A 24835-nucleotide genomic window follows, 5' to 3' on the forward strand; every position below is an offset into this window, starting at 1 on the left:
CCCGAAATTCATCGCGGACACGCCGTGCTGAGTCAGCGTATCTGACCAATCAGCGACCGTCTGTTTTCTATACATCACAATCTACTTGATCCTACGGAGCCACTTCTACTTCCATACGACCTGATAGTCGGAAAAGTACAGTCTGTTCAACAGTTCTTTCTCTAATCACCCTCTAGATGAGATCATCAAGTCTCTAATCTAGCGAATCTGGCTATCATACACATGAGGGACCCAGTCACCTCTACAAAGAACAACTGATCCAGCAGCAGCCCTCATCCATCATCCATCTCCTTCTTACAAAAGATGTCCATGCAATTGCAGAACGACCAGATGATTTTACCTAAGCATAGATGGGTCGAACCTGGCGGGGGTGGGTCCGCTTGAATGGGAAGGCAGTGGCAGCCGGACCATTCTGAGCGTTCTGAGCGTTCTGAGCGTTCTGAGCGTTCTGGGCCATGTGGAACAACTCGGGCAAAGGAACGTCGCTCACGCTCGCGCACGGAGTCGACAGCGTAAGGAGGGTAGAAGCCTTCGAGGGGAGAGGTCTGCTAGAGGGAATAGGCGAAGGAGTAATGGAAGGCGTCACGGAAGGAGTGGGAGTGGGAGTGACAGAAGACTGGAGGCCCGTTAGTGATCAATGTTTTCCTCCCGGGGTTACTGATGCATTGATTGTGGACTGACCGCAGGGACGCTCGTAGCTTGACCTTGGCTAAAAGCAACAGCCGGGGCGACGCAGACGGCGGCAATGGCTCCAATGACAGCAGAGATCTTCATGATGAATGTGGAATGAGTGGGCTGAAAGATTTGTTTGGAAGGAAAAGTAATTCAATGTTTAGAAAGAAGGTAAGACGTTTTGTGTATGACTCCACCAGGGAAAGTTGTGTGCACAGCACTACAAAAAGATAGAAACAAGAGAGAGAAAAGAGAAAGAATGTTGACTGGATGAAGACAGAAGATACAATCCCCCCCGGCGTATCGCGGGCTATTTATATGTGAATTCCACGCACCTTGACAAAGCCATGGAGTATACGGAACTGATCTGTCTGGACTCTGGACCCCTGAAGCGACAACTGGGGTTGATTCAGACTTCAGTGGTTCTCAACAGGCCGATCCGAACCCTCCGTTTCCACTCGCCTCCACGAATGGGATATTAACCAGAGGTTCGCATTGTTGTTTGAGGGGGGTCAACAATGGTTCCTCATGGTCCAGTCCGGCAAAAAAGACCAGGGCCAAGTTGATAGCTCCAACGCAGGTGGCCACTGATCGTCATCTCAAAGTGCCGGCTTCTGAACAGTTAAACCCCCGTTGTATCAGATGGGAGGGGCGGCTTTGGGAGACCCGCCAGCTCAAGAGACCAATGGTGGGGTGCTATCCAGAAGGGGGAGGAAATCGGCAAAAGTCTGAGACCAGCGTGAGAAGACGATCGACCTGCGTCTCCCCCAATCATTTGCCTGTCCCTCACGATCGGCGGGTCCCGCCATGTTTCGTCGACAACAATGGATATCCAGAATTATCTTATTGCCCCCTGCGGCTGAGCTTTCCGCGCCCCCTGGTCGCTCGAAATGCTGGTCTAGGCAAGGTATGAAGATCCTTCGGTTTAAAGAGGTTCGTTCCGAAATAGGAAACACCGGGATATCCGTTATTCAACGAAACCTTGATCCTGAGTCAGTCTGCCATCGTGAGACAACCCAGCGATGGAGAGCCATGACGACGATGACCGGAGTGGAACTCTATGTACAATCTATTCATGGTATAGTTTGACATTTATTGATATCGAAATGTGGACCAGTTATAGAATGAAAAGGTATCAAATATTCAACCAAACTAGACCGACAAAGAAGCACCCAAACATATTGGCATACAACACAAACCCAACCAAGCTCCGCCGCGAAGAGCGCCGCAACAAGAGACATGCTGTCACCAGTCCGTAGGTTAGACCCAAATTGAGCCTTTAGACCTAGTTGTATGTGGCCAACTTGGATCTAGATCAACAACCGACCCCAAAGACAAAAAAAAAAAAAGAAACCCAAACCCTGAACCAAACTCCCCTAACAACCGTCGTGAGTCATGACAATGATAGATGAAACGCCGTTGGGCTTCAGAGCTCCTCCTCATCCTCTGCCTCCTCCATGGGCACATCTTCATTGGGCACCGTCTCACCGCCAAGTTCTTGCTCGACCTCGTCGACGATGAAACTCTCGTAATCCTCCAGCCCCTTTTGGACGTGTACCTTGAATCGAATGACATCGTTTAACATGCTCTCCACGTTTGTGTGGAGCTCCTCCCGGAGGGTATTGGCCCGAAGAGTCAGCTGCTCATATTCAATGTTCGTATTCATCTCGCGTTGCTCCATCAACTGGACGCTTTCGCTCAACGTAGCGCGCATCTTGGCCAGCTCCTTCTCCATCTTCTCGATCTGCGCGTCAGATGCAAGCTTTTGCGTCGTCGTAATCTCCTTGGTCCGCTCAAACTCTTCTTCGGCCGCGCGTCGTTTGTGCTCCAGAGCTTCGACCTCGCTGCGCTTCTCGTCCATGGCCTCCTTGATGTTGTCCAGGAGATTCCGTCGTTCCAGGTCCGCATCGATACCCCGTTCGCGGCGCTCGTTGATCTCTTTCCGGAGACCCTGGAGGTTGCTGCGAACCGCACCTCGGAGATCCAGGTTCAGCAAGCGTGCGGGGTGATAGCCCACGTACGGCTCCGCCAGTAGTCGGTCCCCTTCGGGAGAAATCCGGTTGAATGCGCCACCGTTCTGCGACGCGGAGAAATTCATCTCATTCACATTGAGCTCGAGTTCGTACTCATCACCCTTGGCGTTGACCGCAGAGGAGGGGATGAGGCTGTTCTGGTAGCCCAGGGTGTTGTAAAGCTTGACGACCTCCTCCAGGTCCTCAAGTCGCCGACTGGCTTCAGCCTCAATGGCCATGACACGGGAGTGCGTCTCCTCCAACCGGCCGGCCGTGTCTTCGAGACTCTTCTGAAGCCGCTCTCGCTCGGAGTTCATCCGGTCGATATCTTGGATGGTCAAGCCCTGCTGATCGACCCGAGATTGTAGGCTGGCCCGTTCCTCCTCCGCCTCCTGTAGTTCGGTTTCGCTCTTTTGCAGCTCGTCGTTCAAAAAATTGATGCGAGTGTTATATTTTTCGATCTTCCCCTGGACGTTCTGGTTGTACTCCTCGAACTTTCCTCGGTCACCCTCCATAACCCGGAAGAGTTTATCGAGTTTGGCCAGGTCCGGAGCCGACTTCTCCATCGCCTCGACTTCGTCGCGTAGGGATCGATTGTGCGCCTCGAGCGTTTGCATTTCTTGCACATACTTCTCGTTGCCCTGCTCGAACTCCTGAGCCATGCTTTCAACGTGAGGTGCCAGCCGTTTCTCAGCAGTATCCTCCTCTTCCTCCTCCCCACCTTGTAGCCAATCATGGTATGCTCCCGTGAGGAAGCGGAAGATGATCCGATCTCCGGATATATCCACTCCCATCTCGGCGCACGCCTCGTCGTACTCTCCCATGATATACCGATCCATCATCTGGGCCAGTTGCATCAACCAATGCAGCATCCCTAGGAACGTCGGCCAGTTCTGACCCCCAACAGCGGCGATTTGCGACTTGGTGATTCCCTTCTCATAGGGGTAGCGTAGCTGCTTTAGGATCGGCGGTACCTCAGCATCCATGGCTTTCTGGAACCGGTAACCGGGGTCGATGCGATGATAGAGCCATTGGAAGATGAAGTTGAAGTCCTTTTGCGTTGGTGATCGCAGAGTGTTCTGGCCCAGGGAATGTTTCATCTCCAACTCGAAGTTATTATGCGTGAGATATTCAAGCAGCTCCTGTCCAATGCGGGCCTGGAACGATCGGTCTCGGAGAGGTCGTGGATCTCGCGGGACACCGGCAACGTTGGGGACTTGGGTGAAGAACGATTGGTGGCCCATTCCTATGCTCATGCCGCCTCCCCCCACTCCAGATGGTCGCGAAAAGACACTACTCCTCCTTTGCAGACCCTGCGACGCCGGGTTGGATGAAAATGACCCCGGGGCATAACTAGGGCGACCGCCACTAGCGCCATGGAACATATTGCTCGACACCGAGCGCCTGACCGACGAAAGGCCAGCCTCCGCGCCCAGGCCACCAGACGAGGAACGCTGGAAGTTCGGCTGCTGGGGACGGCCGGAATTTGCCAGCGACATCGAGCGCGTATGCTGAGAAGTAAAAGGAGGGAGACCTATCGAGCTGGTGCGTTTCAGGGCTGACGACGGCTGCGGGATGGATGTATAATTCTGAACACTTCCCAACGTCTGGACCACAGATTGTTAGTGAAATGGCAACGCCTGAGGTTACAAAAACAGAGCAAGATAGAACGCTACTATGATAAACCATGAAGAACGAGGAAAGGGTACATACCTCTCGGGGGCGCCGGATGCTGAACAATCCTGTGTCTTGCGACATGGCCGTTAAAGGAGCCGCAACTGCGGCGGGGAAAAAGGTCGCAGATACAAAAGCAATGGGAGGGAACGCGTTGCACAAAGCAAACAATGAATACCAAAGAACAAGCGATCAGTCCGGACCGGGAATCCGCGGGCGCGCGGGGAAAGACAGATGGAGGAACTGTCGTTGTTTGGGGGGGGATAATGATGATTTTGACAGCCAGAGATGGATGTAAACAAGACATGCCACTTCCCGCTAGAAATAGAAGGCGGTGTGCACTATCAAAAATAATGCATGCATGACCCCGTGACTTCCATAGATAGATGAGTCATCAAATGCTCCGATCACGAGATCTGGGGTAAAGTTACAATACGGTAATTTACACGGCGGAACATCCGAGGTTCATATTATTATTCAACTCCGGCAGCCGACCAAGTCACTTCTCTCCATCTTTCCCCATCTTTTCTCCTCTCTCCTTCTCCCTCCTATCCTACCCCCTCTTTTCGCCTTTCATCCTCCTCTTCTAGCTATTCTCCAGTGCGCTCTCGTCTAGTGCTGTGGAGAGCTGTCCATCATGGCTCGCGAGGAAATCATCTCCTCTGCTGTAAGTACTGCGCCGTCAGTTGAGTTCGATTTGCGGAGTTGGAGCTGACCATCGTCTTTAATGACTAGGTGACATGTGCGTCTTGAAGAAGCTTGTCCCATTCATCCCTGTTGATACGATTCCTAACACCCGTGTAGTCCTTCAAGATCCGTCGGTAGCGTCTTCGCCGATCGAGAAGAGAGTCGCATTCCTCCAATCCAAGAACCTGACCCGAGAGGAGATTGACATCGCTCTGTCCCGAGTGGGTGAGGATCCAGCGGCCGCCGCTGCAGCATCCTCCTCGACAGGATACCAAGCTCCATCACAACAAGCTGTCTATCGACCTCCTCCACCTCCTGCCCAAGGCTACGGCTATCCCCCATATGGCCAATGGCAGCCCCCGCCGGAGTAAGTTGTATTCCGTCGTCACATGTGATTTCGGCGGGCGCAAGCTAACCACGCTGTCGGTAGACCCCCGAAACGGGACTGGCGTGACTGGTTCATCATGGCGACCGTGATGGGAGGTGTCGGATATGGGCTGTACACTGTTACCAAGGTCAGTATTTCGCCAGCGCACCGGTGCGGGCGCACCGTGGCACGTATGAGCCTGGAATTAACATATGATAAAGCGTTACGTTGCCCCTCTGATCGCGCCCCCAACTCCGCCACAACTCGAACAAGACAAGGAGAACATCGACGAGCAGTTTTCCAAAGCATTCACTCTGATCGAGCAGCTCTCCACCGACACAGCGGCCCTGAAATCGGCCGAAGAGACCCGCACAGAGCGGTTAGACTCTGCGCTGCGGGAGGTCGAGAGCCTGGTTGCCGACTTGAAGACTGCCTCCCGCCGGAGAGACGATGAGACCCGCCGTATCAACGATGAGATCCGATCGCTGAAGGATGCGATTCCCAAGGCGTTGGAAGGCGCCCGAGAAGGCAATGACAACCGGTTGAAGGAGCTTGGCACGGAGTTGAAGAGTCTGAAGACCTTGCTGGGCAACCGTCTCGGTGGCCCCAGTGCCGCTGCAACCCCTGCTCTGGCGAAGCCCGCTACTCCTGCTCCGCTGCCGACTGCCTCGCGTCCCGTTGAGACACCGTCTCCTGCCACTGCTGCCCCGACCAACGGTGTGCCTGCGCCATCCGTTGAGCAGGAATCCCCGCAAGCTCCCGCCGCGGCCCCGGCTGCGGGCTCGGCCCCGAGCCCTAGCACCAACCCATCCTCGCAGTTCAGCCGATCCGCTTCCATTCCCGCTTGGCAAATGGCCGCCGCCAACCGGTCGAAGGCCGCCTCCCCGGCCGCCGCTTCTCCGAAGGTCGAAGACGAGCCCGAGCAAAAGAGCGCATAAGCTAGCTATTCTAGTCACCGACGTTCCCCAATTTCGCTTTTCATTCCCACAGCATGCGTGATTGGTAGATTCCTTTTATTTTCTTTGTTTTCATCTTATCAACGCCTGCATCATTTCCCTTCTTCTACCCAATGTATTTACACCGGAGACCATGATTTTCAGCCAGAATGGATGATACCTGGAAATATTATTTAAACTCACCTGAATAACATGGAAGGAGCAATCCTCATAGCAAAAAGTAGCAATATATAGTTGGCTATTCAATAGTTGCCAATGTTAACCCCCAACATGTGAAGTTTCTCCACACCCCAAAGGATGGAACAAAAAAGCTTGGCATCGCCATCTTTCCCGCGACGTCAGCCCTCTCAATCCCAAGCCCACCAGCAACAACAACATCCACGCAACTTTCACCGACACCTTAAACGGCGCTCAAGAACAAGAAATCCAATTCCAAGAAAAGAGGAAGACGAAAATACAATGTCCACCACCGACCACCGCACCCGCCCCCACCGACCACCCAGTCCCTCCCATTCTCGCTCGCGCTCGCGCTCCCCAGACCGAGACCGATCAGCCAGACACTCCGACCCCAAACGACACCATCACCACCACCATCATAACCACCGTCGCCACCACCGACATCATGATCACGACCGTGACGAGGAGCGCCGCCGTCGTCACCCCCGACACAGTCACCGCTCCCACCGACGAGAAGATCCGCAGCCACAACCGGAACCGCAACCGCAACCCGTGATCCTCCCCTTCCAGGCCAGAGAGCTCTCAAGGCGCCATCTGCACCACTATGAGCCCTTGTTCGCCATGTACCTCGATATCCAGAAGGGGATAATACTCGAGGATTTAGAAGACGAGGAAGTCAAAGGGCGGTGGAAGAGCTTTGTTGGGAAATGGTATTTCTTCATCCCATCCGTCCCCCACCTCCCCCAAGGAAAAGAGGAAGCAAAAGAGAGAAGACAAATCTAACATATCAGGAACCGCGGAGAACTCGCCGAAGGATGGTACGACCCTGCCATGCTGGACAGGGCGAGGAAGAGCGCGCAGGAGAACCCTCCCCCCCTCTCTTCCTCTAATCGTCCTCCGCCCGCTTCGCGCAACTCGCCTGATTACAACCGCGGTGTCTCAGAAGGTGGTGCAGGCCCCCAGTCAGAAGGGAACAGAATCGGCGAAGACGAAGGAGATGACAACGATGACGACGACGAAGACTACGGCCCTAGTTTACCGCGCTTTGATCCTCGGTCGCGCGGTGGCCCGTCTTCTGGCCCGACTATCCCCACGATGCAGGACCTGGATTTGCGGAAGGGTACGTCACTCATTTACTTCCATCCTCCCTTTCTTCGACCCCGTCGTACGATGATATCGGGGATTGCACAATTACAGTAACCAACTAACATAATTGAATCAGAATCCGCCCGCGAAGACGCCCTAGAAGCACGCCACGACTGGCGCAAAGAACAGCGCGCAGAGAAGCAATCCCACCGCGCCGAAATGCGCCACATCCAAGACGAAGTGGCCCCGCGCGCAGAACCGGGAACGCACGAGCGACGGATGGAGAAGCGGGCGGAGAACGCCGCGGCAAATCGTTCTTTCGCGGAGGGCCGAAGGGGTGGCTCTCCGACGGAGGGGATGCCGGATGATGAGTTGATGGGGTCCGGGGAGAATGAGCTGACGGCTATTAGGAAGGATAGGGAGAGGGAGCAGCGGAAGAAGAATGATCGGGAGATTCGGCGGGAGGAGATTATGCGTGCGCGGGCGGCGGAGCGAGAGGAGAGGGTTCAGCAGTATCGGGAGAAGGAGGAGGAGACAATTGGGTGGTTGAAGACGCTGGCAAAGCAGCGGTTTGGTTGAGTTTGGCGGGGCGCATCTATTGGGTTACTGAATATCCGAATCATCGCCATTTCCGCCATATATACCCTCAAGACGTTACTATTACTTTTTGCACCGTGGCTAGGTGTCTTGGAATATGCTCAATAAGATGAAGGATGTTCTGATTTCATGCTCTATAGATATTAAATTAAGGGTTACCTTGGATGAAGCTGCCAATACTCGCCTCCATCTCTGCACAGACCAATCCACACGTACACCTGGGCTCCTGATAATGGTACTGATTGAACCTCTTTCCAATCGGTTGTCCATATCCTTTCGTCAAGTTTCTCTTGCTAAAAAGGGAACGAATTCCGGTGCATCGGGCCTCCATATACCTCTTCCTGTCATTGACTTCTTTGGGTTATGTCCAGCCGGATTGTTCTCATGACGATCTAGGGTCTTGTCCCTTTGTGTGGGCTTGTGGTTTTTGAGTTGTGATCTGACCGTTTCTCCCACTGATAGGCTTTCGAGTGATTTGACACCTTCATCTCCATAAGGCGCTATCTTAATTGGATATGGATGTTTCTTGTGAGAAGTTGGACGTTTCCCTCCTACTCCTCGTGACCAAAGAGAGTGGTAATGGCCACCTATTGACATCAAGGAAGCGTGAGTACCTTGTTCGACCACTCTTCCATGGCGAAGAACCAAGATGTGATCTGCATGAGCGATGGTCGACGGTCGATTTCTAGTAAAATATGTCAGCTGCAATGAATCGAACGGCGGATTGCGCGCAATACTTACGATATTATTAGTACAGTTCGACCGGGGAATAATGATTTAATATTGCGCAGAATCCTAGATTCTGTCCTGCTGTCGACATTGCTCGTTGGTTCGTCCAAAATGGCTATCTTGCCAGCGTTGACAATAACGCGTGCTATGGCAAGCCGCTGAAGCTCACCGGTGGAGAGTCGAACTCCTCCCTCGCCCATTATCGTCTTGTAGCCATTTTTTAGCGAGCTGATCAAGCCATGCAGGCCAACAGCGCTGCACGCCTTGTAGATTTCCTCGTTTTGAATGGAATTATTCGCATATTTGACGTTGTCCATGATGGTGTCATGGAACCAAATCTCTTCCTGTGGCGCTACCCCAATGTTGGCCCTTAGGCTTTCCACAGTTACCTGCTGGATATCCTGCCCGTCAATCAAGATCTTCCCATACGTCGAGTCGTAAATGCGTAAAAGAAGCTTCAATGTTGATGATTTGCCACTTCCTGACTCCCCCACCAGAGCTACAGTCTGACCAGAATGCACCTTGAAATCAAGTCCGCTGAGAAGTTCTTTCAGTCCGCAGTGACCGAAAGAAACATCTTTGAATTCAACAATACCTTGGTCGACAACTAAGGTTTTGGCATCCACCTCGTCTTGAAACCCGGGCGCCTGGTTCAAGTTCCCTATGAGGCAATGAGTACTGCGAAACGATGTAACGAAGGTGCGGACTGCAGTTGGAAGGAACTGCAGCTGGCTAGGAACCCGGAACCAGACGAAAATCAACATGACGAGCATTCCGGTGGACATCCTGTGAATATTAAATTGATATAGGGCCCAAAGACAACAGCCCACGAGGCCCGAAGCCAGCAGACATGAATGCATCACGGACTCGACTTTGAACCACAAAAGAAGACTAGAGCACGAATCCCATTGATCGTCAATGATGGAGTGGAATTCTGCCCTTTCGTTCTTGAATCGACCAGGAAAAAGTGAAAGTTTCCAACTCTTCATCGATGTGCGCATAAATAGTCGCTCGTGCGACAAAGTCTCAAGGAATCGTGTCTGGTTGCCAGAGATCCTACAGTGTATCATTGTTGAGGTAAACACCATCAGGCTGATGACCGTGAGATAGATCAGCCCTATATAGAAATCTGCCCAAAATGTCAAGCCGATTCCGGCACCTAGCTCGATCAGTGCCGGGAGGACATGGAAAAAGAATGACTGGATAGCAGTGTTGAGAGTGTGACTCAGGTGAAGGTCCTCCCGAAGCTGTTCAGGCTCACCAAATTCGTCAGGGCTCCTTGACTCCATTAAAGCCATATCGAAGAGGGACTTTCTAAACTTGGAATCGTAGAATTTTCCAAGTGGATGCCACATCCTTCTCCGGGCCAGTGAGACACCACCGCGCGAGTCCAAAAACCACAGGCCAGCCAGTTTTATCACTTGATTCCATACGACTGTGTCTATAAATGCCTTAGTGAGAATACAAGATAACGAATCAAGGGTACCACTGTACCTGGTGCTTGTAAATGGGCGTGGATAAGGCGTCCTAGTTGATATGGGACACATACAGCCAAGCCACACTCTATGTACAAACAAGCGATCACTCCGGCCCATAGTAGCTTCAATTTGTGTTTGTCCCGAGGCCAAAGAAAGGACCAAGAAGTCTAGCGTCCAATCAGTCTCTAGCCGACTTTTTGCGCAAATGGTACGGGCCACTCACTAGATTAATGAAGTTTCTAGGGTTTGCATTTTTTGATAGCCGTATCCTACTCTTCAAGTATCTCTTTCGGGCAGAAAAAAGTGTACCGTAATCGACGGTGCCACTACTTCCATATGAAGGCCCACCCTCACATGGTGCACTTTCGGTTAAGAATGGCAGTCTTTCCTCGTGTCGTTGCCATCCGAGAAGCACATATTGGAACCCACCAACAACACTCACAAGAAGAGCGAGCATACCAAAGCGGATATCATGAATGACAGCTATGATGGTCGCGAGCTCCTTCATTGAAGGCGAAGTCCGAGAGGTTGAGACGAATGACAGAATCTCCACCGACAGATACAGCGTTGGAATTCCTGTGAGACACGCGGACGGCAAATTTGCTGCTTCGAAGGGATCTCCTGTGAGATATAACCAAACGATTGCCGATGTGGTCGCATAAAACTGGCAAACCCAAGTAATGATTAACGTCAAGTACATATTACTTCCCTCGTGCTGAACGAGGATGGCACGGGATCATACAATACGGCCCATCGAAACCATTACTTCATTTTGCAACGAAAGATGGATGAGGAGGGCAGAATCCAAAATCTGAAACCGCATCAGCCACATGGTAAAAGCTTCATCGGGGTACATGATGGACATCATACAAACGTAACCAGCACGATTATTCTAATCCATACTGTGACTGCTTTGACGAATCTCTTGGAATAGCTATCGTAGTGTCTGCTGCGTGTTTGCGGTGGTATAAGTGGACCAATGGCGTAGTATATGCCAGTGGCAACCGGTAGGAGAAAATGGAGCACTAGGAGTGGATGGGAATCATCCTTGGTGACCAGCATCTTGGATACTATCGACACAATCAACTGATATATGACAAGGATCAAAATCAGAAGAGAAAAGAAGATGAGTCTTGGAAAAAGGAGCCAAGATGTGTGTAGTATGGAAGAAGGGGAGATCGGATGGTTTATCAGATTAGTCTCATGTGCGTATAGAAGACGGTCGCCCGATTTTGGGAAGGAACATAGCACAACTACTTTCAGAAGTCTCTCAGAAACAAAGGTCTAGTACTTTAGGAAGGAATGACCAGTGAGGTCAATATTGATTGTCTTGTATACAGCAAGTCTAATTCAACTTGAAAAGCAGTACTTTTATATGCCACCAGAGGACCTCTCTATCCAGCCCTATCCAAACATCCAACTCCCATGTATGCCAACATTGTAACCTCAAGCCCAGAACTTTTGAACTCCACTAGCCGTGCCTTCGTTTTTTGAGACCTAGATTTTCCTCCCCAGGTCCACATCGGCAACCAGTCTCATGTTTTCGTTTCCATTCACCGCCGACTGTCCCAGGCCAAAGAACGGCTTGACGGCAACGTCGACCGTCTCTTCAAAAAGACGGCCCACGACGACCTCTTTGAGATCCTCTCCCGTTTGGCCGAAATCCGGGTACGCATTCACCTCGAGCAACCAGGCAGTGCCATTTTCGTCGACGAGGAAGTCTACCCCAAAGAGTTCGAACGCATTCGGAAGCGTCTGGAAATGAATCATCATACCCCTCGCAGCCCCTTCGAATAGCTCACCGGTCACGGCACAGATTTGATCGAAGATCTTCTCCTTCCAGTCATCGCTGAGCCCAGGAACCTGGGAGTCCAAGTCCCAGAAGCGTCGGACACTGCCCTCGTTGGAGCTCCCACCCTCTTGGAAGCAGGTGTTGGTGAGATGTCTTGCCAGGTCCTGCATCTCATCCTCTCCCTCCCATGGAGCACAGTATGATTTCGCCGCGAAAAGGGCCAGCATCTCCTTGAAGACGAAGACCTTGAGGGCACCGACGGCCAGAACGTAGGTCCGAATGTGAAATTTCCGATTCGATGACGACGGGAGAAGAAGCGGCGGGTCGATATACGGCTGGGCGATAAAGTGCCGCAGTTGGGACGTGACCACACCATGGTCATCATCCTCTTCCTGGTTCTCTTGTTCAGGAGCCCCCGATCCACTCTCATCGTCCGACTCATCGACCTCCCATTCTTCGAATATCTCCCGTAGCTGGTCTTCGCTGTTGAATATACGGATTCCCTGCCCGCGGTCACTCATTCCCGGTTTCAGGATCCACCATTCTTTCTCCTGTTCAGGTCTTTCCTCGTTCTTTTCTAGACTCTCTCGCAGCTCGTACAGCTCCAGCAGGGCGTCGTCAAGGAACTCCGCGTAGTCCAGCTCGAAATCCAATGCAGGCTTGATGTGCTTCTTCAAGATGCTTTCGGGGTGTTTCGTAATCCAGGTTGACACCGTGTTGGACAGGTAATGTTTGCGAATCAACGCCTTTCGGATGATGTAGGCGTTGGAAAGCGACGAGGGGCTGTGCATCATTATGTGTTCGAAATCCAGTCGCTCGTATTCTCGGTATTGGAAAACAGGCGTAGAAGGGGACGGTAGGTCTGACAACGACGGCACCAATCGACACGCTGTCCCAATGCGCCGTTGCAGTGCTCGTTCCATTAAGCTCTGGACATATGGATCGTCACTGTCCACGACAGAGTATAATGCAGGTTCTTCATTATCGGTTCTACATGATATATGCTATCAGAACACCGGCCTCTCAAAGAAACACAAACAAAGCAGCCGAAGGGGTAAACAGGAGTCAGAAACGCAGGGTGTATCATCTAGAATATGTATCTATGAAGGTTCGTGCAATCTGACGCTCCACAAGGGGCCATGTTGTCCCAACTTTGCTCGCCGGAAGTCCACTCACAGCTTAATTTCCCCTTGGATACCGGGTGTGTGCATGAAATTCGCCTTCAACGGGGTGACACTGCGAGGAGTTAGCCATACCATGTGGATCATACAAGCACCGTGTGGACCTACCTCGTCATCCCCTCCTTCACGACCCATCCGTCATTCCCAGGAGCACTTTCCTCAACGCTTCGATACACATCCGAGAAATTCGGCGACCACTGGAAGTGCTTATGCTCAATACGTGACTTGTTCGCGGGAGCCCGACGTGTAGAGCTCTCGGTCTCTGCCTTCCCTAGCTTCTCACCCTGAGCCCGTAACTCTTGCTCATGCAGATCAGGCGACTCTGTCATCCCCGGGGGCACAGCCTGGAAACAGCTACCGGAACTCCATCGGTTGTCGAGCATCGCAGTATACAAAACCTTGTTCTGGCTCACTCCTGGCTCCAAAGGCACGTTGACCGTGTAGAGATCAACGCCTTCCCTCCAGTTCTTCGATAGATGCTCAATCAATTTAACTGAATGGCGCGATGCCTCGGAGATCACGACGGGGTCGTGGTCGCGCGAGCTAAACGCGTAAGAGAGGGCCACCGCGCGCTTTCCGCAGCTCGCCGCTTCCATGGCGCCACCGATCGTTCCACTCGACAGAGCAAAAAGAGCTAAAATGTCATTAGCAAAGATTGTTTTATACCAACTGACCTCAAAGTGCGCCAGTGGGAGAAATGAGAGACCAACCTGTCGAGTTTCGTCCGTAGTTGGGGCCCGACACCACCATGTCAATGGGACCACGCTCCTGGAAGAAGTGGTACAGTCCGATTTGGACACAGCTGGCCGGAGTCGAGTCAATGAGAACCCACTCGTCACCCTCTTCGTCGTCCTCTCCATCTATATGCCCTCGAGGGAAGTCGTGGGTCGTCCCGTCATCCTTGTGAAGTGTTCCGGGGCGGAAGTACGTCGGTTTCACGGCGGCGCCGATCAGATGGGCTTTGCCAATCCACGACCTTTGTACATGTGGGAGAACGACCGAAACGACATGGCCGGCAGACTGGAGCGAATGGATGAGGGAGTGGACGTAAGGGGAGGACTGGTTCGACGGAGGACCGTCGTCGTTTGTGACCTAGGATTGTTACAGATGGATTGGTAAGAGGACACGACTATGTAGATTGTTGGGTTGCGCAATGTTATCTTGACTCACTAGGATATGCATTGTATGTGATTTTTCCGACAATTAGGTGGGAAAGGTGAACAGTACAAAGATAGAAGGGACTGAGAGAACCATCATAAACAGGTTAAGATCCGTCAAGTCGAGAGGGGCAGCGGAAGTTGGGCGGAGTTTTGCCCCGCCTTGGGGGTCCACCCTTAAACTACAATGGGAGACGGACAATACAATAGATCAAAAGATTCGTTCATTCTAGTACTTCCCTGCACTTGGGTATATCCCATTACGCCTAATATTCCAGTTATTAGGAAATTCAAAGAAAAAAAAAATCCAACACAATTAGGGATAAGAAACACAGTAAACTTGATCATCTCAGAGAGCGTAACTCCGCCGTCGCTGGAGTTCAGCCGCTATCGCTCTCTCCCTCTCCAACGCTGTTCCAGCGCCAGACGACCTTGATGGCCCTCCGCCCCGGCCGGTTGAAATTCGACGGTTGTGTCGAGTCCGCGAACTGGTCCAGCTGTTCCATTCATCTGCCCCATACTCGTCCTCTCGCTTGACCTCCTTCTCCGACTCATTACTTGGAGATTCCGAAGATGTGTCCTGCGGCGTGAGTATCTCATCCTTGGGTTCTTCCTTGATCGGTGTCTCTTCGCGGTCTTCTTGATCCTCTTCCTTGATCGAATCACCATACCATAGATTGTCATGATCAGGCAACGCAAATAGTAAAGTAGATACGATCAGCATACACAGCATGGACGTGTGCCAGAACAAGCCAGTGAAGACAACAAAAGATGTCAGTCTCCAATTGTACATAAGCCGCCTAGATCTCGGTCAGCCACGCCAGACTTTGTGGTGAAAAGGGTGGAGAGTTACCTTAGGCCAGTAAACCTCGCGCGGAATTGCAATTTAGCCGAATAGAACTGCATATCTTCCTTGCTCTCGATCTTCAAACACGCGCATCCCGGCAAATTGCGAGGCCCGCGCGCAAACTGAACTTGCTCCATCATGGGAACCTCCAGCTTCTCCACTTCACGTTTCCATCCTACCAGATAGAGTGGCATAAACGAAATCCGGCTGGCCGTATCCACCAAAGGCGAAGCGTACGTGAGGATACCAGGTCGACGGGACAGAGCAATAGAAGGCGCAGAGGTATCTATGCCCGATGAAACAGACCTAGGTGGACAGGAAAACAGGCGCAGGTCGAGCATGAAGTTCCCCGCAGCTATATTCGACGAAGTTCGCGGTAGCTCGAGTTGTAGAGTCACATCGTAGGATTGGAGCGAAACCAATCCTTGGTCCAGGCGCGCAGTTCCCCACGGGTGATCGTCGCTGTGAAATTTGCAATAAGAGAGCAGGGTCAGCCTAAAACATACCACAAAATATGGCAAGCGGTTTCTCAACTTACCCAAACTGCAAGTGTATGACACGCTCCAGGCCAACCTGAGGGATGAGCCTATAATAAAAAATCACATATGCGACAACCGACACGAAAGCCAGACATATGCCAGCTACGAACATGAATAAGGTTCCGGTGTAGGCCTTTTGTGCCTTCTGGGAAACAAAGGGGTGGGCCATTGCTGCTATCGCGGCCTGCCATCGTTCCTGTTAGCGGTCTAGCTTCAGTGGGAGTTTGCGCAAGCGACTAATTACCGAGACACGAGAATACCAAGGGGCGTCCCTTTCTTTTTCGACGTCGTCGTCTGTCGTATATCCAGTATCCATGGTGCCGAAACAGTAGGTCTGTGTACGGTTGGTGTGGGATGGGTTTAAGTACCTACCTGACCCGAAGCTTTGGTGATTCCGCCCATGAGCGCGCGTCGACGTCACCGGCGCTACTCGCGTCGGAGCCTCGGCCCCAAGCAAATCAGGAACAAAATAATAGACTCCAACAATCAGCCACCGAACAACCTCAGTGGTGCGGACCTTGATATCCTTCAAAAATGTTACACATTGACAGTAGTGCGTGATTTCATCGAATTCCCTTTTGTTTTGCACGTAAGAATTACCTCTACAACTATTATGGTTCATTCGGTAAAGCTGGCACAAAACATACGTAGGACTGCAACATTATATACTACTCTAGAGATGCCCCATTGAGATACAGGAGCGAAAACAACCAATTATGATAAAGATGAGGAAAAGGATATAGGTTTAATGCATCTTGAAAAGCCGTGATGACATATGCCCTAATATGCATGTCCGTCCCAGAAACCCAACCAAGAAAGAACTAATGATAGTAAAGCAGAACTTCGCACAAACCAAGGTAACATAGAAAATCGAAGGACAATAAAATAAGAAAAAAAGGAAAACAAAGCATTTTCAAATCGTACACCCCAGCAAAGCCCCATATTTTTGGTGCTACATGTCATAAACGGTTTCCACAAAAACACCGTGAGAGAATCCACCTTTGCCAAATGCAATACGTCATGGCATGATTGAAGAATTCATATCGAGAGGAGAGAATACGGAAAGAATGGGCCTTGATGCCCTAAGACAATGCCCTAGGACTCTGCTGCTGAATATGTTGCAGGAGAGCATCGAATAGACGGCCGATCTGGGAGATGTTAGTAGAGCTTTGAGAACCGGGTTACTAGGTGACTTACCTCAGGCGCAGCCTGGATAAAAGGAAGATGGAAGAAGGTGTAGCTCCGGTTCTGGAGGAGTTCCTGCAGGGTAATAATCAACCCCCATGGGTGAGGGCGATGGACAATGAGTCGCTCCAGCAGCACGCGAATGATTTGCTGCCTGATGTCAGACTCGTCGTGCTCAGAGTAATCGGCACCGAACAAGCGCAGAATGGCAAAGCTGAAGAAGTAGGTGTGGCTGTTGGGGTAGCGCAGCTGATTTGCCATCGCACTCAGCAAATAGTAACGCGCCTCAGGTCGGAATGCCTTGGCTAATCGCTCTAGCAGGGCCGAGTGGGGAGAGTTGTCGAATGCTGCGCGAGTGTTGCCCTTGGATGTGCTGGAGACAGCGCCTTGGCCAATGTAGAGGACAAGGGCATTAAGCAGCACAACATTGACATTGATGGGTGTGTAGAAAAGACCAGTCTCCTTTTCTACGGGATTGTACACAGCATCGCAAATGAGCTGGAGGTTTGCCTCGGATGCGCCGTTGCTTTGCAAAGAAGCATCGACAGCATTCTTGATGTTGGCGCGTTGCAACGGAACAGCGGTATCGCCCGCAATTCGTGGAGCTTCCCGCATTTCCTCTAGACGTTCGACTTTCAGGCCCTCCCTGAACGGGTCAGGAAGCTTGTGGAACGATGACGGGTAAGCACTAAGGACGAGGTTCCGCAGTTGAGCACAGTGAGCAGGGATCATGTTGCAGAACTGAAAGTGATTTTCCGCCACGAATTCCGGGAAATCGTGATGTAAAATCAACAAGATGCGCAGCACACCCTTGTAGAGATCCTTAACGACGTAAGAAATGGTTGCCGGCTTGAGTTGTTCCCCAATATATGCAAGAAGAGCTTGCATCAGCTCACAGTACGGACTCCAGCCCGCCCGGTCGGGCATATTCAGCATCCCCGACATGAAAAATCGGTGAGAGACCAAAGAAAGCCACCCATACACGAAGGCAGGACAATACTTGGGCTGGAGAGACAAGAACTTGCTGGCCAGGGCGAACATCATCGCCTGGTGCTGCTCGCTGTTTTGAAGGCCGTTGAGCGAGTATTCGCAGAGGATGCTGGAGAATAGCCTGAAGAAGACACGCTGGTTGAAAGCCTCCCCCCTCATAGTATGATGGTGGTTCAGAACAAGAACCAGCAGTGAGAGAATAGAATTGAAATATTCAGACTTGTTGGTCTTGGCTGATTCCGTGCTCTCAGTCTGGAATTTGACCAGCAGGATGACCAGCTTGGCGAGGGCATCAACGTGAAGGAACGCTTCATCAAGACTGCCACTCGGGCTCTGCTCGAACCACAAGACTGAAATGTCGATGCTGAGACGGAAGAACAGAGCGGAATCTTCCTGGTTGTCCATAACATGCCTCTGGTGCAAATCTTTGAGGAAAGAATAATAAGTGCGCTCAGAAGCACTAGGAGCTTTGTAGATTCCAATCCACTCGCTGAAAATGTATTCCATCTGGTCCCGCTTGGACTTGGCCTTGTCACTGAGGAGAGCGTTGACCACTTCAGGAACTCCGGATTCTCGTAGCTTGCGGATTATGTCATTGGCAGGCGAGAGGGCTGGTTCTTCGGAAAGCCATTGGCTCATGGCTTCGAGGCTCCCAGAAAAGTCCGACCTTAAAGCGGATGGCTCGTCGTTGAACAAGACACGGTCCATCAAACTAGCAAGCACTTCCAAAGCACCGGCGTTCTTCTGGAGGATTAACCTTGTGAGTACCATATCCACACGGCGGATATCCAGAAGGCCAGAGTCTATTAGGGAAACAGTAACTGGAACGTTGAACATATGCTCATCGTCGACTTCAGAGAGCATGGCCCAAGTGTACCGGGCGATGATAGTAGACAAGTCGCACAGCTTGGCGATCAGATGTACAAGGACTTGGATCTCCAATGCGCCGAGACTTTGTGAATACAGGGCTTGACACACGCTGTAGCAAGTCAGTCTAGCCAATTCTTCACCATTTGGTGCGCTGAGGATGTTGCGTAGTGCCCGGTTGTACTCCAATAGTACTGGGCTATCAATGGCGAGATCCTTGACCCGCTCCTCGGAAGCGCCCCGTGCCGTTTGCAGGAGTTCAGAGACAATGCTTTCTGCCTTCTCCCGTGGTGTTTGGGCCTCAAAGAGACCATTGAGTTGAGACTGCGCACTGACAAGCCCCGACTGCTGGAGAGGAGCCTCTTGCTGCGGTTGTGGCGTCCTATGCGGCACAGCTGGCTGCTCTGCGGGAGTAGAGAGATTCGGAATGGCAGGGAACGATTCTTGAAGAACGTCTGGAAGTTGTCGGCCATTGTCGGTGGAGACATTTTGAATGTGTGCTGCCCCAGGACCCCGAGACTGGCGGGCAAACTCTTCGTAGATGGCCAGCTGCTCCTTGTTGAGACCGCCAGGGGCTTGGCGATAGGGCTCTGGAATGAACAGTCCCCACCGGCTCATGGATGGGTCGATGAACGGTTCATTAGGCCGGGCCACACGATGGCGGCGACGAGATTCTAGCTGGGGCTCAATGACCTTTTCAATCTCGGGAAGGGATTTCTCTTCCGCTGCCTTCTCAACGATGCCGCAAGCGGCATCAAGGTTGTCATTGACGCACATGAGAATCAGACCTTCAGGCATAGGCTGTTCCGAAAATTCCTGCTGGATCATTCGAATGTAGTTTGTCATGCTGACTTTCAGGGGCTCCTTGCAAGTGACAAGAGCAAGACTGCCTGCAAGCTGTCGCACCATGATGCCAGCCGCATGCCGAACCTTCTCCTCGTCGGGTTCCATGGCGAAGTCCTTGGACACCAACTGAACGGTCGAGATTGAGGCAATCGTGACGGAACGTTCCACAACCGGGGTAATAATCTCCGCGATGGCACGCTCCACGGCACTGTGGACGATCTGGCGGAGGACATTCGCATCACCCATCGTGCTCGCAGATGATGGCAAGACAAGGATCTTGTCCAAGCTGGGAAGAGTCGACATGATAGCAGCCGGTGACAATCTTTCGTGACGAATGCCTTGATTGATATTAGTCAGGGCCATGTCCTCAAACGCCTCTAAGCCCTCAGGAATATTGGCAGTTGACAATGCATCCTCGATGTGTGCCGAGCGGTCTCTGATGATGACAGAAGGTTCGATGGTCTTGTGATCAAGATCCAAGTCTTTGCACAAGACTTCGATCTCAAATTTCAGGTTGAGCTTCAGTTCCGCAAAGTGATAAAGCTCCATTAACAGGGAAATTATGTCCATCAACCAAGGATTCGGAGGGGTGAAGACAGTAGACTTGGTAGCCTGGACCAACACTTTGCATGTAAATGGGATCACGATCGTCAAGCGTTGGCTGTCGAATCCCTCCAAGAGAAGTCCCTTAAAGTAGACATCTTTGTGTTTAATCGGCTTGTCCTTTGCTATTGTTAAGGATCCAAGCCACAATCCAAGGTTTTTCAAATGACCCCGATCGGTCGAGGAATTTAGTGTCGCCTCCGAGTTCATCAACTTGGCGACGCTGACATAGGTCTCTCTGAGGACTTCAGCCCACAGAATCCTATCGTTGATGCGGTCCAGAAGTTCAAGATACAGCTGCTGGAAATTCGGCTGGAGCTTGGCCCTCTCTTCAACCAGGTACGACGCGAACCACTGATGATGCTGGTCCCGCAGAACATCTGTCAGGTCACGTAGCTTCTCCTCTATGTTTTGTTCCGACACATTGTTTAACACAAACAAAATCTTGTCCTGCACGTCCTCGTCCGGCTCGTGGTAGATATCGGGGCGAAGAGGAGGATCGACATGGATAGAGATAAACTTGCGGCTGGAGCCGTCAGACGTGGTAGCTTCGTCAACGTTTCCATTGGGCACGGTCACATTATCAACGCGGCCCATCTCGGAATCTCCCACTTGAGTTCCTTGATCGCGAAGCACTTCTTCGGCTCGTTGAAAGATGGGTGTACCTTGGAGGCTCGGTATTTGGAGGAGAAGATGACAAAACCCTGCCCACTCGGGCAGACGATCGATCAACTGTTCAATGGCTTCCACGCCAAAGTTGTACATCGGGTTGTGCACTTCGTGTTCTCGAACCGCCTCTAGAATCATGCCCAAACCAACCTTCAGCGTAATGCCATCGACAAGGCGGAAGTTGATGATTCCACCGAACATGACGGCTGTTCTGGTCAAAGCTTCCAAGGGATATTCGTTGTAGCAATGGTATTCGTCGATAAGGCCGTGGACCATGCACGCAAACAGATCTTGTTCAAAAGGCTCGCGTGAGGTTTTATACTGCCTCATCAGTTGGAGAATTTCTCGCAAAGACAACTCGTTGTGGTACATCTGGCCAAAAAGCTCCTGCATCCGCCTGTCGACGGCTTCAGGCAGGGTGTTCCCATTTTCGCCGTTGGCATCGATAATGTCGTCGAAGCCTTCCCCATAGTTGATCAATCGAGGGTAAGTTTGAATGCAGATGCGCTGCACCGGAGTAAGGTTTTCACGGTCGCCGACGTATTCCTCCAGTACCGACAGCAAAGTATATACTGTCTTCACCGAGAGGCTAACCATCTGTGGGGCAGACTGTTCTTTTCTCTGAACATGAAGCTCGTCTTCCGCTTTGATCCTCAAAAACCTGGACAATAAACTTCCCATGTCCATGGGTCCCTTCTGGGCGGCGTTGCGGACCCATTGCTCCAAGTCAAACGTCCCTTTACGATGTGCGAAGCAAGCTAAGTCCATTGCGAGGCCGTTCGTATAGCCGAGAAGGTAATCAAGCCAGTTGTATTCCACCGCATGCTCGTATATAGCGGCCGTCGAAGTCGGATCCTGGGTGAACATGGTGAAAAGTTGCTCCGCAACCCACTGCCGGTCTTGGTGCCACGCCCCATGAAGAGCGAGCTGATAACCCTCCTCTTGCTTCAAGATGAAGACGATGAGCGTCCGAAGCACAAAACTCTGCTGCACACTAGTCCATGGTTGAGGAAGGGCCAGCGCCGAGCACAAGAAGACCGGAAGATCAAATTGAACGACTGCCTTGATGAGCAGCTGACTCTCGGTCGCAGCCCATGCAGCCTGTGAGAACAGCGCCAAGTCGAATATAGCTCTCATGGCATCCAGAGACCGAAGAGGGGATTTCAACGCGCGCTCCCCCTGCAGACGCACGAGTTCTGGACCGTCTGCGAAGAAATCCGGCGGGAATGTAGCTCGAAGATTAGGGATCTGCGACACATCTGTCCGCGAGACGATGAAAGCGGTCAAGAAAGACAGCTGGGTGTCACGATGCTCCCAGTCACCACCCCAAAGCTTCTGGATATCTAGACTGGAGTCTGCTGCCGCAACAGTGGCCAAGGCAGTGTACAATTTAAGGAACTGCTTGGCATCCAGCCTCAGACCCTCGCGATCAAAGTTTCTGAAAACAAGCGGCCAGCTAATGCGGCTGTCGCCATAGTGCGACTGGACAGCCTCCAGGAAGGTCTCCAGGGAGAAATCTTGCGAGTACTGAGAGAGTATCAGGAACAATAATGCACTGGCTATATGTTCCTCCCCCCAGCATTCAGAGCCGGACGCATTGATAGTATCGTTCACGGCGTCGACACTCGACGTTGCTTTTGGCCCTCTGGAGTGGAGCTGACGGACGAGCGTGTATCTCGGACTGAGAAAATTAAACATCTGCAATGCCGCCGCAATTTCGAATGGTACGTCTACTCCCAGTTTTTGGTAGCGTACATTAGCCGCATACACCAGCTTAGCTTTCACGTCGTCGCTGAAGTTGCGAGGGGGGTAAAGGATGAAGCGTTCGATCGTGAATGCGATGAAGGAATCCTTGAAATCCTTGGCTACATCCGACGGGTGTGCCAGGCTTTGTAGGAATGGAGTGGTTGAGTTCGACAAGATCGCATCGGCTATGGAAACAAAATCCGTCAGGAAACAAAGTTAATCGAGAATAACCTGTCGAAGAGATGCTCACCTTTTGCACGCAAATCCGATTTGTTAGCGGTCTTAAAGGCTAGTGCAAGAGCGACTTTCACCAAGGGATCCAACTTGAAGTGGTCCAAGAACGTCGACAGATCGAAGTCGCGGAAAATGTCGCCCTCCGAGGTATCGACAGTCTCCGCAATCTTCTGGGACTGTTCTATATCCTGAGGCACCTTTTGTATCTCCTGGACTAGGAGAGGGTAGTTCCCGGCATTTTCGACCGACTTGTTGACTCCTGGGAAAATCTGCGGGGCATTGCCCGTTAAGAGGCGTCGGAAATACTTGGAAAACACTTCCATGCCGTTGGACTCGACCAGCTGCAAAATGTTAAAAGGGTCGCCGTGGTAGAAGTGAGGAAGGGGGGGAGGAGAGAGATGGCCCTACCTTGTGAATCTGAGCGGCTTTTGTCTCCCACTTTTCTCGCCCCTCTTTCTCGGTGATTGAGTCCAGAAGAAGGAACACCTGAGCGATCGATATCTTTGTCAAAGATGACTGGCTTGCGTGAGCTGCGGCGCCAGAGGCTGCAGAGCCCGGCTTGTCGGAAGGAAAGCCCGTGGGCGAATTCACGGTTGATAGTAACGGAGAAAAGGTAGCGCCTCTGGAAGATCCCGTCCCACCTCCGCCTCCCCCGGTGCCTCCACCGCCCGCTGAACTCGCTGCGGAAGCCAGATGTGACCCTGCCGATGGGGTATGGGCGCGAAACTTGGGGGAAGAGAGAGATTGGCTGGATTGCTGCTGATGCTGTTGCGAGCCAGATTGGAAGGAGGTGAAAGGCGACGGTGTGGAGGCTGGCGAGGGTGCGTTCCGGCCGGCGGGGTGACTCCGTGCGGAACTCAGAACGGCAGAGAAGGACGAGGTCAAAGGAGATGCCGTCGAGCCACCGGGACCAGGACTACTGGACTGGGGTGGCCCTCGCGAAGAAAGGATGGACGATGACGCGAGGTTGTTGGTCGCAAGCGGAGTCAACCCACGGCGGACGCTCGACTGGGACGCGGACGAACCCCAAGCTGATTGCTGTGACCTTCCAGGTCTGGTCGAAGAAGATTTATCGGTGCCAGAAGCAATCGACGATTGGGAGGAAGGAGGAGGGGGAGGGAAGGTCATCTAGGAGACGCGATCATTTGATCTGAAGGCGAGCGACAAATTTTTTTTCTGTGACGACTGTAAACCAAAATCAAGACCTCAATAAGACAGCTGAATTGATTTATTTTGGAAAAATGATGGGCTTTGCGGTGGCAGAGCGAGAGATGGATGACAATGAAAACGAGTATTGCTTCGTGGCACAGGATGGGAAGTGTGAAAGCGAAGTTGAGGGAGAGTTAGTAGTGGACGGGTTAGGTGGAGCCCGGATGCCTGAGGTACCAACTACACTAGCTACCTTCGTCCACAGCTCTCTCTTTCCTCTACTTTAGGGCTTATAACTTGCTCCAGGAAACATAAATCTTGGTGATATTATAATCATCCGGCTACAATGTACTTTTGGGAAAAAAGGTCTATATTACAACAAAACGATTCTAGGCCTTCGACACAAATGGCACAATTACCAGTACATGGAATCAGTCCCGGCTTTTTCCTCTGCCTTTGACGGGCTGCTTCGGGCAGTTTCACGTGATACACTCGACCGGGATTGTGATTAGATAATGTATTAGTCAACTCTCCCATCTCATGGTTTGGTTTGATTACTCGGGGGGGAAGACTGCCTGGAATTCATCCCATGTTG

General features: G+C 51.8%; 7 protein-coding genes across 7 annotated transcripts; 1 reads left to right on the forward strand and 6 right to left on the reverse strand.

The window, feature by feature from the left end:
- Positions 1-140: 140 nt before the first annotated feature.
- On the reverse strand, positions 141-939 carry BDW47DRAFT_113528 (uncharacterized protein). The gene is made up of 2 exons (XM_024814436.1): positions 682-939; positions 141-616 (listed from the first exon to the last, which is right to left on the reverse strand). Exons 1-2 carry the CDS (start codon positions 772-774, stop codon positions 341-343), a joined length of 369 nt encoding a protein of 122 aa, XP_024667687.1. The 5' UTR covers positions 775-939; the 3' UTR covers positions 141-340.
- An 891-nt stretch (positions 940-1830) lies between these two features.
- Positions 1831-4607, reverse strand: BDW47DRAFT_90325 (kinetochore-associated Ndc80 complex subunit NDC80). The gene is made up of 2 exons (XM_024820178.1): positions 4398-4607; positions 1831-4291 (listed from the first exon to the last, which is right to left on the reverse strand). The coding sequence occupies exons 1-2, from the start codon at positions 4440-4442 to the stop codon at positions 2099-2101; spliced, it is 2238 nt and encodes a 745-aa protein (XP_024667688.1). The 5' UTR covers positions 4443-4607; the 3' UTR covers positions 1831-2098.
- Positions 4608-4995: 388 nt separating this feature from the next.
- pex14 (putative peroxisomal membrane anchor protein (Pex14)) lies at positions 4996-8210 on the forward strand (the record flags this gene model as incomplete). The annotated part of the gene is made up of 7 exons (XM_024815559.1): positions 4996-5029; positions 5163-5412; positions 5476-5560; positions 5634-6317; positions 6813-7255; positions 7337-7665; positions 7768-8210. The coding sequence occupies 7 exons, from the start codon at positions 4996-4998 to the stop codon at positions 8208-8210; spliced, it is 2268 nt and encodes a 755-aa protein (XP_024667689.1).
- Positions 8211-8620: 410 nt separating this feature from the next.
- Positions 8621-9730, reverse strand: BDW47DRAFT_121001 (ABC transporter ATP-binding protein; the record flags this gene model as incomplete). Its single annotated transcript, XM_024815560.1, has 3 exons — positions 8621-8728; positions 8784-8913; positions 8970-9730. The coding sequence occupies 3 exons, from the start codon at positions 9728-9730 to the stop codon at positions 8621-8623; spliced, it is 999 nt and encodes a 332-aa protein (XP_024667690.1).
- Positions 9731-11764: 2034 nt separating this feature from the next.
- BDW47DRAFT_113535 (putative acid phosphatase) lies at positions 11765-14678 on the reverse strand. The gene is made up of 5 exons (XM_024814437.1): positions 14579-14678; positions 14119-14500; positions 13517-14042; positions 13404-13463; positions 11765-13217 (listed from the first exon to the last, which is right to left on the reverse strand). Exons 1-5 carry the CDS (start codon positions 14588-14590, stop codon positions 11933-11935), a joined length of 2265 nt encoding a protein of 754 aa, XP_024667691.1. The 5' UTR covers positions 14591-14678; the 3' UTR covers positions 11765-11932.
- A 48-nt stretch (positions 14679-14726) lies between these two features.
- Positions 14727-16294, reverse strand: BDW47DRAFT_113537 (seipin). The gene is made up of 4 exons (XM_024814438.1): positions 16196-16294; positions 15951-16135; positions 15419-15874; positions 14727-15365 (listed from the first exon to the last, which is right to left on the reverse strand). The coding sequence occupies exons 1-4, from the start codon at positions 16265-16267 to the stop codon at positions 14915-14917; spliced, it is 1164 nt and encodes a 387-aa protein (XP_024667692.1). The 5' UTR covers positions 16268-16294; the 3' UTR covers positions 14727-14914.
- Positions 16295-16887: 593 nt separating this feature from the next.
- BDW47DRAFT_90370 (CCR4-NOT core subunit CDC39) lies at positions 16888-24373 on the reverse strand. Its single transcript, XM_024820179.1, has 4 exons — positions 23500-24373; positions 23108-23432; positions 17149-23042; positions 16888-17099 (listed from the first exon to the last, which is right to left on the reverse strand). Exons 1-4 carry the CDS (start codon positions 24217-24219, stop codon positions 17034-17036), a joined length of 7005 nt encoding a protein of 2334 aa, XP_024667693.1. The 5' UTR covers positions 24220-24373; the 3' UTR covers positions 16888-17033.
- Between the last annotated feature and the right edge of the window lie 462 nt (positions 24374-24835).

This window comes from Aspergillus candidus, assembly GCF_002847045.1.
Source record: "Aspergillus candidus strain CBS 102.13 unplaced genomic scaffold BDW47scaffold_82, whole genome shotgun sequence".
Classification (NCBI taxonomy): Eukaryota; Fungi; Ascomycota; class Eurotiomycetes; order Eurotiales; family Aspergillaceae; genus Aspergillus; species Aspergillus candidus.

Coding starts and splice junctions, on each gene's coding strand:
- BDW47DRAFT_113535 (XM_024814437.1), bottom strand. Junction 14,043..14,118: donor CTACGGACGAAACTCGACAG/GTTGGTCTCTCA, acceptor ATGACATTTTAG/CTCTTTTTGCTCTGTCGAGT. Junction 13,218..13,403: donor ATCCAAGGGGAAATTAAGCT/GTGAGTGGACTT, acceptor TATATCATGTAG/AACCGATAATGAAGAACCTG.
- BDW47DRAFT_90325 (XM_024820178.1), bottom strand. CDS start 4,442: ATGTCGCAAGACACAGGATTGTTCAGCATCCGGCGCCCCCGAGAG. Junction 4,292..4,397: donor GCATCCGGCGCCCCCGAGAG/GTATGTACCCTT, acceptor TCTGTGGTCCAG/ACGTTGGGAAGTGTTCAGAA.
- BDW47DRAFT_113537 (XM_024814438.1), bottom strand. CDS start 16,267: ATGGATACTGGATATACGACAGACGACGACGTCGAAAAAGAAAGGGAC. Junction 16,136..16,195: donor CTTGGTATTCTCGTGTCTCG/GTAATTAGTCGC, acceptor GAACGATGGCAG/GCCGCGATAGCAGCAATGGC. Junction 15,875..15,950: donor GTCATACACTTGCAGTTTGG/GTAAGTTGAGAA, acceptor CAAATTTCACAG/CGACGATCACCCGTGGGGAA.
- BDW47DRAFT_113528 (XM_024814436.1), bottom strand. CDS start 774: ATGAAGATCTCTGCTGTCATTGGAGCCATTGCCGCCGTCTGCGTCGCC. Junction 617..681: donor AAGCTACGAGCGTCCCTGCG/GTCAGTCCACAA, acceptor ACGGGCCTCCAG/TCTTCTGTCACTCCCACTCC.
- BDW47DRAFT_90370 (XM_024820179.1), bottom strand. CDS start 24,219: ATGACCTTCCCTCCCCCTCCTCCTTCCTCCCAATCGTCGATTGCTTCT. Junction 23,043..23,107: donor ATCGGATTTGCGTGCAAAAG/GTGAGCATCTCT, acceptor TTGTTTCCATAG/CCGATGCGATCTTGTCGAAC. Junction 17,100..17,148: donor TTATCCAGGCTGCGCCTGAG/GTAAGTCACCTA, acceptor AACATCTCCCAG/ATCGGCCGTCTATTCGATGC.